The 13,319-nt window shown below is 58.0% G+C and overlaps 2 protein-coding genes across 3 annotated transcripts in view; one reads left to right on the plus strand and one right to left on the minus strand.

Annotated features, from left to right (window-relative positions):
• Positions 1 to 20: 20 nt before the first annotated feature.
• TMEM120A (transmembrane protein 120A) lies at positions 21 to 6,512 on the plus strand. Of its 2 annotated transcripts, none has more exons than XR_016511146.1 (12): positions 21 to 395; positions 2,109 to 2,227; positions 2,436 to 2,552; positions 4,578 to 4,637; positions 4,844 to 4,939; positions 5,015 to 5,104; positions 5,315 to 5,380; positions 5,479 to 5,540; positions 5,656 to 5,737; positions 5,879 to 5,943; positions 6,036 to 6,104; positions 6,179 to 6,244. XR_016511146.1 is itself a non-coding variant. In XM_090276858.1 (12 exons), exons 1-12 carry the CDS (start codon positions 315 to 317, stop codon positions 6,290 to 6,292), a joined length of 1,032 nt encoding a protein of 343 aa, XP_090132984.1. In that variant the 5' UTR covers positions 180 to 314; the 3' UTR covers positions 6,293 to 6,512. The 2 variants fall into 2 exon arrangements, 1 of the variants encoding a protein (XP_090132984.1); XM_090276858.1 differs by having other exon boundaries at positions 180 to 395; positions 5,645 to 5,737; positions 6,179 to 6,512.
• A 120-nt stretch (positions 6,513 to 6,632) lies between these two features.
• Positions 6,633 to 13,319, minus strand: part of POR (cytochrome p450 oxidoreductase) — a 69,031-nt gene continuing 62,344 nt past the window's right edge. Inside the window, exons 6-16 of the mRNA XM_090276864.1 lie at positions 12,934 to 13,058; positions 12,403 to 12,492; positions 12,008 to 12,106; positions 10,827 to 10,943; positions 10,619 to 10,737; positions 8,552 to 8,733; positions 8,216 to 8,365; positions 7,615 to 7,885; positions 7,384 to 7,529; positions 7,217 to 7,302; positions 6,633 to 7,124 (exon numbers count right to left, since the gene is read on the minus strand). Of these exons, the coding sequence (XP_090132990.1) occupies positions 6,980 to 7,124; positions 7,217 to 7,302; positions 7,384 to 7,529; positions 7,615 to 7,885; positions 8,216 to 8,365; positions 8,552 to 8,733; positions 10,619 to 10,737; positions 10,827 to 10,943; positions 12,008 to 12,106; positions 12,403 to 12,492; positions 12,934 to 13,058 (1,530 nt within the window). The 3' untranslated portion in view covers positions 6,633 to 6,979. The remainder of the gene's footprint in view (positions 7,125 to 7,216; positions 7,303 to 7,383; positions 7,530 to 7,614; positions 7,886 to 8,215; positions 8,366 to 8,551; positions 8,734 to 10,618; positions 10,738 to 10,826; positions 10,944 to 12,007; positions 12,107 to 12,402; positions 12,493 to 12,933; positions 13,059 to 13,319) is intronic.

Here is a 13,319-nt window from a genome sequence, read left to right on the forward strand (position 1 = left end):
GGGCACAGCTGGTAGCACCGCGCGGTTGGCACAACCAGTGGATCCCAGCAAAGGGCCGCCACCGCCCCAGCTCCGGTCCAGCGCAAAAAGCTGTAAGTGCACTTTGGCTCCGCCCAGACCACGCCCTCGGCCCAGATTGGCTCAAATGGGGGCGGGGCCAATGCGTTCGCAGTTCCAGGCACCTTTCCCATTGGTCAGTGCCGCGGAGCGAGCCCGGAAGCGGACAGGGGCGGTGGAGGCCGAGGCGCCTCAGCCCGCGGGGGTTGCTGCGGCGTCCTCTACCCTCCGCTTGTCTGGCGCCGGGCCTGGCAACCATGCGCCCCACGCCCCCGGGCCCGCTGGGCGACTGCCTGCGGGACTGGGAGGAGCTGCAGCAGGATTTCCAGAGCATCCAGGTGAGCGCCAGCGGGGGGCACCTATTGACCCCGAGCCATGTCTCTTTGGCTCGGGGGTCAAGGGTCTGGCAGCTGTGTCAGGCAGTGGGGAGCTCGGGCTTAGGGGTTGGGGACCCTGGCGTCGTTCCCGAGGGCGGCAAGGCCCCGGGTCCTGGTGTACTGGGTGGACTGTCTCCTCGACCTCACATGGATGTCCGACGGGAGCACGTCTCTCGCTGGGCCGCTGCGACCCCGGTGGGATCCCACTGCACCTGTCGGACCTAGGGCCTGCGGCGAGGGCCTCGGAAAGAGGCTCCGACCCCTACCTCACTTTCTTCCAGGAATGTGGCTGCTTGAGTCAGAGCCGGCCGGGCTCAGTCTTGGGTCACTCAGCAAAAATGCCGTGAGCTCTGGCCCGGTGGGCGCTGCAAGTAGTGTCATCACGCCCTTCAGTCAGCGAGAAGTGCACCTAGGGTGTACCATAGGAGGCTGCCAGGTTTGGGCCAGGAGAAGTGGTGTTTAGGTGAAGCCCCCAGCCTGGATGGGGGCCTGACGATCCACAGTGAAGGACAGCACCCACAAAGACTGGTCCTTGTAGCTGCTGCAAAGAGTGAGGGGATAAGTGGGTGGGGGACCTCATGGGCCTGTCCGGGTTTAAAGTCTCTTTGAGACCAGTGGGAAGCCATTGGAGGAATTGGCTGGGTCTTGCTTATATGGGCTGCAGTGCTGTTCCTTGGGGATTCCAGGGAGGAAGAGGCTGCTGGCTTCCTTCCAACGGGAGAAGTGGGGGCTGGGCTTAGGCAGAGGTGGAACTTGCAGGGTTCTGAGGGGGCGTGGTGGCTCCTCGGAGTGAGGAACAAGATCTAGACCAGGTGGGGAGAGCTCAGGCAAGCTGGGCTTCTGATTAGGCCTTTGCTTCTCCTGGGCCGGTTCCAGTCCCTTCCTGTTCCCATTGAAGCCTGCCTGCCCCCTGGCCAGCAAACCTGCTGCTATTGGTGCTTCTTCCCAGAGTCCTGAGCAGAGCAAACCTGGTCTTCCAGCCTGATCACCACTGTCTGGGTCTCAGCCCCTGCCTGACATTCCTTACGTTTACCCTTGGCCAATCTCCAGGCTGCTTCTTCTCTAGACTCACTCACCAGGGCAAAGGGCTCTGGGGAGCTTTAGGCCAAAGGTACTGGGGGAGGGGTATGGACTGGTCTTACAGTAGGAGGTCCAAGGGCTGAAGCTTGATGACCTTTAATCTGGGAGGAAGATGCTGGGAGTGCCAGAACAGAAGGCATTTTGGACATCCCAAGCTCCCCCTGCACATGTAGGCTGGATAGGCAGGAGAATCTGAGAGGGCCAAGGGTGGTTTCAAGCAGCCTGTGTGGTCCAGAAGGTGGACTCATGGCCTAGAATCCATACTCAGGATGGGACAGAGAGGGATGGGAACAACTCGTAGATGGGCTGAGACTTAAAAAACAAAAACAAAAAACACTTCAGAGAACAAGCCTGTTTCTGGAAGAGGGGTGCTGTGGGGGCTTCTGGGCTTGCAGGAAGAACCTATCTCCTTGCTGGCCCTGGGGAGAGAGCAACCTTAGGGAGGTCTGTGGGCTGGCACAGCTGGCTCCCTCATTTCCTGCTGACACTCTCCCAAGGAGCCCTGGAGGAGTCCGTGCCCTGCCCCCTGCCCAGCAGGCTCTGGCACAATGGCCCTCCAAGCAGTTTGACCCTTCCCCTTAACCTGGTCCTTAGGAGACCCACCGGCTGTACCGCCTGAAGCTGGAGGAGCTGACCAAGCTGCAGAACAATTGTACCAGCTCTATCACTCGACAGAAGAAGGAGCTCCAACAGCTGGCCCTCATCCTGAAGAAGTTAGGATCCCCCCTCCTCGTGGCCCTCCACATCCCCCTACATCCCCTCAGTCTTGGTTGGGGGGTGTCTGACTTGGTGGGATAGGAGGCTGGTGCTGACTCTGGGAGTGTCCTCTCTTCCCCTCTCTGGGCCACGCTGGCCCTCCTGCCCCACAGGTGTCAGTGTGGTACTCCTGCTCTGACTCTGGCTTCTGTGTCCCACCTGCAGATGCAAACCAACCCTCCCAGTGGAGGTCAAGGAGGCTGCGAAGGAGCTGGAGAGCCAGATCAAGGAGCGCCAAGGCCTCTTCTTTGATATGGAGGCCTATTTGCCCAAGAAGAATGGGTGAGACCCCTCTCCCAAATTAAGTTTACTGCCACTCCTGGGAGAGAGGCCTGAAGTGCACTCTTCCTCTGCTTGATCATTTGGTCAGCAGGTGTTCCCTGGGCCCACTCTGGGCTGAGTAGGCAGGTACCCTCCGGGGAGCAGTCTGTCTCAGGGAAGCGGGAGACAGCTGGGTGACAGCGACAGCTCACTGTGATGAGGTGCTTTGTGGTGGAACTATAGGGAATGGGAGTAAAGGAGGCCCCTAATCCAGCCCAGGAGGTCAGAGAGCCTCCTGGAGTAGGTGAGGCCTGAGCAGTTATAAAGGATGAAGGAGTAAACCAGGCCAACTCAGGATGGCAGTAACAGCACGCGTGTTGGGAGGTGAGAGGTTGAGAGGCTGTGATGAGACCACTGGGGAGCCAGGCAGCAGAGTAGGCAGAGGAGAGTGACACAGGTCAAGTAAGTGTGCACTTCCACAGCTGCGGAGGGTGAGCACATACAGTGCAGAACTTGGGCTGAGCAAAAGAAAAAAAAATCCAGCAGAGATGGCAGGTAGCCAGACAGCTGAGAGAGATCATGTCCCAGAAGGCAAGGGAAGGAGTGGCCGGTGGCCTCAGAGCAGCTGGCTGCGGGGGCCACATTTGGTAATGAAGGGGAAAGGGGAAATGCTTCCTGGAAGTCAGGGTGACCTTGGAGAGAACCACTTCACAGGATAGTCCAAGTGGAAGTTGATATTGGGAATGACAGAAGAGCTGAGGGGACAGCCAAGTTTAGGCCACACTTCAGAGGCTATGAATGGAAAGAGACTAGTACTAGTGTGAAGGTTTGGGGGGGGGTGGCTTTTACTTGGGTATATGTGTAACTTTGAACATAGGACAGACTTGAGTATATGTGCCTGCTGAGACGTGGGGCCAAGAGAGGGGAGACCCAAAAAAGGCTCACTTCCTGGGGAGATGGAGAGGGCTGGGCATGGGCCCTTGTTGTTTGAGATGGGAGGAGGTGCAGAGATGAGGGTGACAATGCACGCAGGAAAGATGTCAGGTGCCAGGATGGAGACAGGGTGGAGGGTTTGGAGAAAGAATTTGTAAGGCCACTCCTGGGATGGGCCAGGAGCCAGTGGTGGTACTGAGAGGCAGCCTGGAAGCCTGGTCCAAGTCCCCACTATGCCCCTTAATCTCTTCACAGCCTTGGGCAAGTCCCTTAAGCACTGTGAGCACATCCATATGGCTTGAGTGTGAAAAAGAGCCCATGTATGGGTGCAGCTGCTTAGTACATGACTGTGACTCTCTGGTCACCTCTTGAAGTTTCTCTGGCAGAGAAGGACAAGACAAGCTTAGCTGGTGGGTGTGATAGCATTGCAGGAGCTAGAAGTGACAGGCTGGCAAGAAGTGGTTGACATGTGAAGGGCTCGGGGACTTAGCTGGCTCAGGAAAGAGTAGCAGGGTCAACAGGGCCTGGGAACCTCAGTGTGGGGACAGTCCATGTGGTAAAAATGGCTGGGAGGCTGGGTACTCAGGGGTCAGGATACAACCAGCATTGCCAAGGAGGCTGTTTTGAGTTGGGAAGAGGTCCTGGTGTGGCTGGGAGTGTAGGCTGCTGCATTGGACTTGGGGCTGCAGGTTCTCAGGAGTATAGGGTGCCTACTCTTGGGTAGGTGATAGATGGTGATCATGCACCCAGACAGTGAGTCCACTGCCCAGGTCCACAGGGCGATCTGAGATGTGGGCAGGCTTCCATGGGGTGGAAGAGCCAGGCTGCTCTTAAGATCCCAAGATAGGGGAGTGAGGGAAACGATGAAGGAGGGAGCTGGTGTTAGTTTACCTTGGAGCAGGATTTAGGAGCAGCAGGAAGAAAGGCGGGGCATCAGTGTTTCCTGTGGAGCTGGGCTGCAGCATCCCAAGGTCAGAGCCCTAAGGCAAGGCTGTGGGAAGGCTGAGTGGGGGTGCTGTCCCAGACACTGGCCTAGCCCATGCCAGGGCTCTGTGCCTTTTTGCGTCCCTCTTGGTTGGGACCTCTTCTCACCCACATTTCCCCCTTCCCTAGGTTATACTTGAGCCTGGTTCTGGGTAACATCAACGTGACACTCCTGAGCAAGCAGGCTAAGTAATTGGTTATCATGGGCTGGGTCTCAGCCCTTTCCACTCTGCCCCAGCTGTCCTTGAGCCTTGGGGTTCAGGGGCTACTCCCCCATGCTGGCCCCTTGTCATGCATGCAAGTGTGTCTGGAACAGGCGCCTCCCTCCACAGGCAGAGGTGAGGGTGGGTCCCACCAGTTTCCCAGACTGTCCCATGGGTGTGTACCCACCCCAGGTTCGCCTACAAAGATGAGTACGAGAAGTTCAAGCTCTACCTCACCATCATCCTCATCCTCATCTCCTTCACCTGCCGCTTCCTCCTCAACTCCAGGTGGGTGTTCTGCTGCTTGGGGCCAGACCTTATTTTCCCCTAGCTCCAGCACCAACCCTGTGTCCCTCTCTGCAGGGTGACAGACTCTGTCTTCAACTTCCTGCTGGTTTGGTATTACTGCACCCTGACCATCCGAGAGAGCATCCTAATCAACAATGGCTCCAGGTGGGCAAGGGCCTAACTCCAGCTCCTGGGGGGCAAGGGGAGGGTGTACTGGAGCTACCCTAGAAAGTGGTCAGGGGGAGTGCCGTGGCCCTCTGAGAAGCAGAACTGGGCTGGGGTGCTGGTTTCTTCCCACTTCAGACAGCTCCCTGTCCCCGAGCATCAGTCCTGGGGGCTAAGAGCTACAGGAGTGATAGCAGCTTCCTGATACAGGATCAAAGGCTGGTGGGTTTTCCATCATTATGTGTCCACGTTCCTGTCGGGAGTCATGCTGACATGGTGAGTGGTGCAGCTTGGGTCCCAGGGCCTTGGTGGAGGAGCTGGGACTGGGAGAGTTGGCATCCCCAAGCTCCCCACCCCTCCATTTTCTGCCTTAGGCCAGATGGCCTCATGTATCAGAAGTTCCGGAACCAATTCCTGTCTTTCTCCATGTACCAGAGTGAGTGTCTCAGAGGTCCCTTCAGCTCAGGACTTCCCCAGGGGGAGGGGCGGAGAAAGGACTTAGGGACCCAGCCCAGGCCTGATGCTCCCTAACCCCCCTAGGCTTTGTGCAGTTCCTGCAGTATTACTACCAGAGTGGCTGTCTGTACCGCCTTCGGGCCCTGGGCGAGAGGCACACCATGGATGTCACTGTGGGTAAGTCGGGCATGGTCTCCACTATGTATCCTGAGTGGGGAGCTGGGAAGGGGAAGTCTTTTCCTCTCAACCTGGGTCTGAGTAATGGTGTCTCTCTCTCCATCACTGGTTATTCTGTGCCCTGCCCCTTCTCCTTCACAGAGGGCTTCCAGTCCTGGATGTGGCGGGGACTCACCTTCCTGCTGCCTTTTCTTTTCTTTGGACATGTAAGTTGTATGTGTCCCCATCCATCTGGCTGTCCAGCCCCTGCTCTGACTCAACCAGGGACCACGTTCTATGAAATCCCCCTCCTTCTCAGTTCTGGCAGCTTTATAACGCACTGACGTTGTTCAACTTGGCCCGGGATCCCGAGTGCAAGGAGTGGCAGGTAAGCTGGGATCCCTGGAAAGGACACCGGGAGGACTGAGTTTCAGCTTGTCCTAACCCCAGTTCCTTTCCTAGGTGCTCATGTGTGGCTTCCCCTTCCTCATCCTCTTCCTTGGCAACTTCTTCACCACCCTACGGGTTGTGCACCAGAAATTCCACCGTCAGCGGCACAGAAGCAAGAATGATTAAGGCTGGGTCTTCTTCTCCCCACCAGCCCCAAAGGGGCTTCTGTACCCCATGTGTTGTTTGAGGGGGTGGGTACTCCCTTGTCCAGGAAGGTCTTTTCTGCTCTCCCTGGGTTTTGTGGGCTCTGTGGGCCCTGAGGGCCACACTGGAGGAGACCTGGGCCTGTGTCCCAGCCTGTGGGGGGGCTGGGGGCCAGTGGCCTCAATAAATGAAGAGAGGCACAGAGGTGGCTTGAGGTGTGTGGTCTCCCAAGGGTAAGACAGGGGCCTGGCGGCTCTGTGCTGCCACAGCATAAGCAGACTGAGGTGGAGGCCACATATCTGTTCAAGGAACATCAGGCAAATACAGAAAACAGAACTTTATTCCAAGGGCCAGAGGTTATTTAAAATTATTTACACTCATTGAAAATCATGTGGAAGGGCCAAGCCCCCCGCTGAGCTGAGAGAAAAGATGCTTCTGAACAGCCACTGGGGGCCTGAGGTGTTCACAAAATATGGGCCTGGTTACCCTTGGCCACCTGTCCTGTGGCCAGGGGACTCCAGAGGGCACATCTTGGACCCAGTCTTAGTCACTGGGTATGCGTCCTCGGACATGGCCAGCAGAACCCATTCGGGAGGGGAAGGAAAGTGATTACATGGGGAAGCAAGTCTGTGGGGCATGAGGCCAGAGCAGGGCTGAGCCGGGCGGGTCCTAGCTCCATACATCCAGGGAGTATCGGCCTTTGGTCATCAGTTTCTTGATGTAGTCCACCGCCTGGGTATGCTCCATGGACCCCAGCTCAGCAACGATGTCGTAGAAGGTGTTCTGCACATCCCTCGCCATGTTCCGAGCATCCCTGTGGGGAGGAAGGAGGTAGCGCTCAGGCTGGGCTAGGAGCGTCCCAGAGGGCAGAGTGCCTCACCCCTTCCAGTCCTCTGCCTCACTCACCCACAGACGTAGATGTGAGCACTGTCCTCGTGGATCAGCTTCCACAGGTGCTCCTTGTCCCTCTTCAGTAAGTGCTGGACATAGACCTGAGGGAAAAGGGGGGGTGCCCGTAAGGAGGCCAGCCTTGCAGCCCTCCACCCCGCCAGAGCAGCCTGCTTCTCCCTCACCTTGTGGGGCTGCTCCCTGGAGAAGGCCACGTTGAGCTGGGTGAGAGCTCCCTCTTTATGGAACTGGGCCAGCTCCTCGCGGTAAAGGTAGTCCTCGTCAGAGCGGCGGCAGCCATAGTAGAGCAGCGTCTCCCCCACCTCCTTACCTGGTGGGGGGAGCAGCCAGGCTGAGCATGGAATCTGTCCCATCCCTGCCCCCTGCCCTCCCCTCACCAGCGCCCACACACTCACCCTGCTGCTGCAGCCAGGCACGCTCCTGGATGAAGCCTATGAAGGGGGCGACCCCAGTGCCGGGGCCCACCATGATGACAGGCGTGGTGGACTTGAAGGGCAGGCGAAACTGGGACTTGCGCACAAACATGGGCACCAGGGCCCGGCGGCCGTTCTCCCCAGCAGGCTCCTTGGCCCGCAGCCAGCTGGTGGCCACACCCTTGTTGATGCGGCCAGACTTGGCTTCGTATTCCACAACCACGGCACAGATGTGCACGGAGTTGGGGTGGACCTAGCGGACGACAGAAGTGAGCTCCACAGCGGTGCCCAAGGCCCCTTCCTGCCACCAGCCCTGTCACCTGAGCCCCTCTGCACAGGGTTCCTGCTCAGGGCTTCTCCGTGGTGTCCAGCCCTCAGAAGCCCCTTTCCAGCAGTTTTCCTGACTGGCTCTTGGCACTGGGGCTGTAAGCAGTGTGCAGTCTGACAGCCCAACCTACTGGATACACTGCCCAGTGAACTGTCCCTGGTGTTTGGGTTGGAGTGGGGGCTGTGTGCAGGGCCCCCATGCACCTCAGAGCAGCCAGTGCTATGGTCTCCCTAAGTTTGCCAAGCCTCCCCTCACCTTGGAAGATGAAGCAATGGAGTAGTAGCGGGCCTGCAGCCGAGGCAGCAGCTCACATAGGTGGTCGATGGGGGGCCGCAGGGATGGGTAGTCCTGCAGGATAGCCAGGATGTGCCTCCGAGCCTCTACCACCCAGCTCAGGTACAGCTCCTGGAGGGGTGGGGGGCAGAACTTGGGGTGAGATACGGGTGAGGGGACACAGGGGACAGGGCTCAAGTGGGACCCAAGCTACTTGGAGAGTGGGTGAGGGGTGGCCTGGGGATGCTGGCTGGAAGCTGCAGCCCAGGGCTGAGGTGGAAGCAGTCTGGGTGCAGGGGGCTGGAATGGCAGGCCTACCTTGCCTTCGCCCGAGGAGGACGCCATCTTGCGCAGGTGCTCCTGCTCTGAGGGCTCTGAGGCGTACTGGGCCAGCTCGTAGAGCACATTGGTGCGTGGAGGGTTGGTGATGTCCAGGTAGTAGGTGAGGGCTGTGCGGTAGGTGGTTGGGCAGGGGAATGGGTGCTTCTTGTTGGATTCCTCTGCAGGGACAGAGAAAGCAGGATTTGGGGTAGGTGCGGTGCCAAGGGATTGGGGTGGGGGAAGCCAAAGGCTACGCTGCAGGAAGCAAGCAGCCCAGCTGGCACTGGAAGCAAGGCCAGCTTTGTGTGGTACTTCCTTGGCCCTGGAGGCTGAGCCTCAGCCTTTCATCCAGCCTTCAGCTTCAGGGCACACAGGTATCCTCATCAGAGGGAGGACCTTGCTGGGGGAGGCCTGGTGCTCATTGTTGCTACTCCAGAAGAGTAAGACCCTCAGAGGCTCAGAGAGAGCTGCCCCCATGTGTCCGGCCTGGCTGCGGGCTGGGCCTGGTCTACTCTGGGGGCCCCAGGCTCAAGACCGTGAGATGTCAACACTGGGGGATTCAGCTGTGATGGCAGGCCCTGCCAGGTCAGCTTTTATGCTCAGCAGCACCTTGAGGTCTACACAAGCACACAGCTGAGCTCCTGGCGCAGCATCCTATGTGCTCACTCCAGGTGCAGCCCCCGGCACAGGCCCCGCCGCCAGCCCTTGCTGCAGCCTTCTGCTGCCATCAGTCAACAGGTAGCTTTACGGACCTCCCCCTAGTCAGGCTAGAGCAGGGCGCAGAGAAGGGCCCCACCTGGGAGGTCCAGAAAGCCTCTCCACCGACAGAGGTGTGCCTGCGGGGGCTGTTTATGGCAGTGCAGAGATGCGCCTCCGCAGCACTGCCGAGGGTTGCCGAGGACATGCACAGGGCCCTGGTGCAGGAAGCACTCAGCATTTAGGGGTTTGGGTCTGTTTTTTGCAGGGGGTTGAACTTACTGAAGCATAACCTACATGAAGTATACAAGTTGTACAGGTAAAGCTCAATGGAATTTCACAAACTGAACATCCTTGTGTTCACACAGATCAAAAGGCTGGGTGTTCCCAGCACCCCAGAGCCCTCTGTGCTGAGCCTGGAAATGGCTCAGGCTTCACACTACATGGGCAGGGTATGTGAGTGCATCGCTCCTAATGCTATACACCTGCCTTGGGGACTTCTGATCCCCTGCACCTCTTTCTGAGCAGCTCTCAGCAGTAAAGGGCTCCAGCAGAGGTTTAGATTCTCCTGGGGGGACAGTAAGCACATCACAACCACCCCAGCAAGGTGCCACCTCTGATGGTCCAGGGACATGCCTCACAAAAGTAGAGGGACAGACCCAGCGTGTGTTCACTGTGACTTCACTGCTCTCATGACGAATTATAACAGAAATCAACCCCTTTCCATGTTGTTCCTTTAAAGGGTTGACTCTGGAGCTGGTGAGGAGCAGCAGCTGGGCTGGGGTGACTGGGGACAGGAGTGAGTGGCGCAGCGCCAGGGAGAGCTGGGCCCCATGTGGGTAGTCAGTGGGGGGTGCCAAGGGGTCACAGCAAGCAGCCAAAGCCAGACAGTCCTTCGAGACCCTGGAGAAAGCCTGCACCACATTTAGTGCCTCTTGCACATGGAGCCGGAGGGCTGTTAGGGCTGCTGACCCTGATCCCCAAGTTTACAGGTGTGGAGATGCAGACCCCGGTGCCCGGAGAGGGCAGCCCCAGGCCCTCAGTGGCCAGGCGTGGTGGAGCCAGGCCCAAGGATGAAGACCCTGGTCTCTAGTCTCCTCTTCCCCACAGGACATGGGGGCTGGTTAGGCACCCCTCCTTCCCTCAGAGGACTATGCAGGTGGGGTGATGGAGGGAGCCCCAAGGTAGAAGGCCAGACTTTATAGCTACTTTTGCTCCCTATCCCCCCGAGTTTGCTCCAGGACCTTGGTATCGCAGGTGTAAGGGTCTTCTTGGGCACCAGGGCTTCAGGCCTAAGCAGCTCAACCTACAGGCCTTCCAAAGGCCCAGGCAGGCAAGGTGGGGGGAGGGCTTGATTCCAGAACTCACCATCAAGATTGTTCAGGGATATGACGATGTCCAGGTCAGCACCCAGGATCTCGCCAATCTGGTTTACCAGGACAGAGTCATTGGCTGGGTAAACAGCTACATGGTCACCAGATTCATACCTGGGGGGAGATGTACAGTTCAGGAGGAGGCTCTGTATCCAGATCAGGAGGCCCTGAGCGAAGGTGTGGGAGAGGGAGGTAGCTGGTACCTGATTTTAGAATCTGAGATGTCTAATTCCAGGTGCATGAGGTGTCGCTCAGTTCCCTGGTTCAGCTTCCGGTTGGTGGTGACAACAGCCAGGAATGGATTCTTGGCATCAAAGGGGCTGGGTGGGGAGGAGAGCGGCTCAGTGATTGGCTAGGTCTTCGATCTGAATGTCCCTGCCCCAAAGGGATCCTTCGGGTTTCACAGAACACTGGGAACATCAGAGCAGGCCTCCAAGGGCCATGAGGAAACCTCTCCAACTATGTAAGGGGTCTTCCCAGCCTGATCTCAGGCAGTACTCTGACAATCCACAAGGTGGGCAGAGTTAGGTTATCAGTGTCTTCATTAACAGATATGGAAATTGAGGCTGGGCCCTAAAAACCTGGGAGACCCTCCACACTCTGAACCCACTGGTGAGCTGAATGCAAAGGAGGACTAGGCCCTTGAAGGTGGCTTCCCAAGACAGAGGTGCTTGAGTCCCCGAGTGACCGTGTGGAACAGAGCTTCACCTGACGTGCCCTGGACTACAGCATGAACAGGGGGTGAACTTTTACTCTGTAAAGTCACTGAAATGCTGGGGCTTCCCGTCACTGTGGGACTCTGGCAGGGCTGACCAAAGCAGCGTTGCTTGTCCTGAATCCCGGGGGCACAAGGAGGGTTTTCCTGGGCAGCTCTGGCAGGGATCTGGGCAGCACCCGGGTGTAAGGCACATCAGGGCCCAAGGAAAAACCACTATGTTTTTGGACAAAAAGTCCAAATGTTGAGGCAGAATTTAAGGCAGTGTGCCCTTTTGCAAAAGTTCAACCTAGAATTTGCTATGCCCTGGTTCAGGAATTGGTATGTACCCCCAGGATATTTACAGAGCAAAATGTCAGAGCAAATTAAGTACAAACTGAGAAAGCACCAGTCTCTCAGAAGCTGTGTCCTGGACTGAGGGACCACAGGGTGGGAAGGGGTTCTGAGGGCCCTGGACACAAAGCAGCCTCCCATCTCTCTGCTCTGGGCCTCATGCCCTCCTGTGTGGCAGAGACTCCACTCCCACCTCCCGTGCTCACTTCTGGACAACAGTAGAGATGAGGATGCCCTGTGGGAAGGGGTCTGCGGGCACACACAAGACTACCAGCTGTTTCCTGGGGGTGTGCCAAGGGCCACAGGGCCTGGCCCCCAACCATGCTCTCCACTCACGGTTTCTGGTTCTCGTAGCTCTTCAGGCGGCCCATCTCACCCACGTACACCTTGGCCATGTCTATGTCTGTGTGGACTACAAGCTCATACTGGCGAATGCTGAAAAGGGGAGATCAAGGGTGAGGCAAGGGCCTGGCGGGGACTAGAAGGCTGCAGGGGTCAGTCCCAAGAGAGGAGGGGGGCTGTGTCACGGAGTGAAACTGTCAGGAGACAGGTTGCCTGTCACTTCAGGCAAAGCCCTGAGCCTTAGCCTGGGACCTCAGACCCTCCAGTATTTAACAGCTTCAACCAGCCTCTCTTTCTCGAGTCCCAACGCCACCCCACCAAGCCAGGTCTCCCGTCCTCAGGAGGCACTCACCCTCAGCCCCCAGCCCAAGCGACAGGCACACACTCACCTGGAATCCTCTCCAGTGGCTTCCACCCCAAAGTGCTCACACACAGCCGGCCAAAACTGCTCTCGCCAGGTGATGAAATCCTCCTCCAGGCTGGGGAGAAGAGGTAATGAGCCAGGCCCCAGGCCACCCAATCATGGCCATGAGATCCTGCAATGGGCTGGCTTTCCCAGCAGCCTGAACCCTCTCCCCAGCACCCCAAGAGCTTGAGGGCTCCTTTCAAGCTGGCCTGCCCAGTGATGTAACCCAAGGCATCAGGAAGTGTCTACAGTATCTGTGCTAAATGCGGCGGCTTCTCTCTGAGCTGGGCAAACCAGGAGGATGGGGAAAAGCAAGGAAGGCCCGCTCAGTGGGGGCTGGGTAGTGGGCAACTCCCTTCCCTTGTGTCACGGAGGTTCGGCACACACCACAGCTTCGCGCTCCCCTCATGTGCACCGCCACCCCTAACCCCGAATGTCCCTGACACCTGATGGCGGGGTTGGGGAGTTCCAGGCAGGGGAGGCCCAGAATGAAAGTCTGGTCTGGAGCACTCACTTCCCGTCATCGTCGCCCAGTCCTAGGTCAAAGATCCGCTGGGCACCAAGCTGCTCTAGCCGCTTGTCCACATACTTGCCCATGGCATTGAAATGCTCATAGGTCTTGTTCCCAAGGCCAAACACCTGTGTGGACAAAGGGGTGGGTCTGAGACCTGGCCAGTAGTCATGGGGTGGGTTTCCCTGCAGGGCTGGTCAAGTCACTCGACAGCACTGTGAAATGGGCCACCTTTGGCCCCTGGAGGTGGCCTTGCTTTGGTGACCTGCAGCCCAGGGTCCCCTCCACAGTCAGCCTCTAAGCCTCAGCCCTGGGTGGCCAGCAGGGGCAATTCCCCTGTCCCACTGCGCTCTCCTTGCCTAGCCACACCCTTCTTGTCTTCAGTCTCC

The sequence above is a fragment of the Furipterus horrens genome, unplaced genomic scaffold (genome assembly GCF_987537825.1).
Source record: "Furipterus horrens unplaced genomic scaffold, mFurHor1.1.pri manual_scaffold_5, whole genome shotgun sequence".
NCBI lineage: Eukaryota > Metazoa > Chordata > Mammalia > Chiroptera > Furipteridae > Furipterus > Furipterus horrens.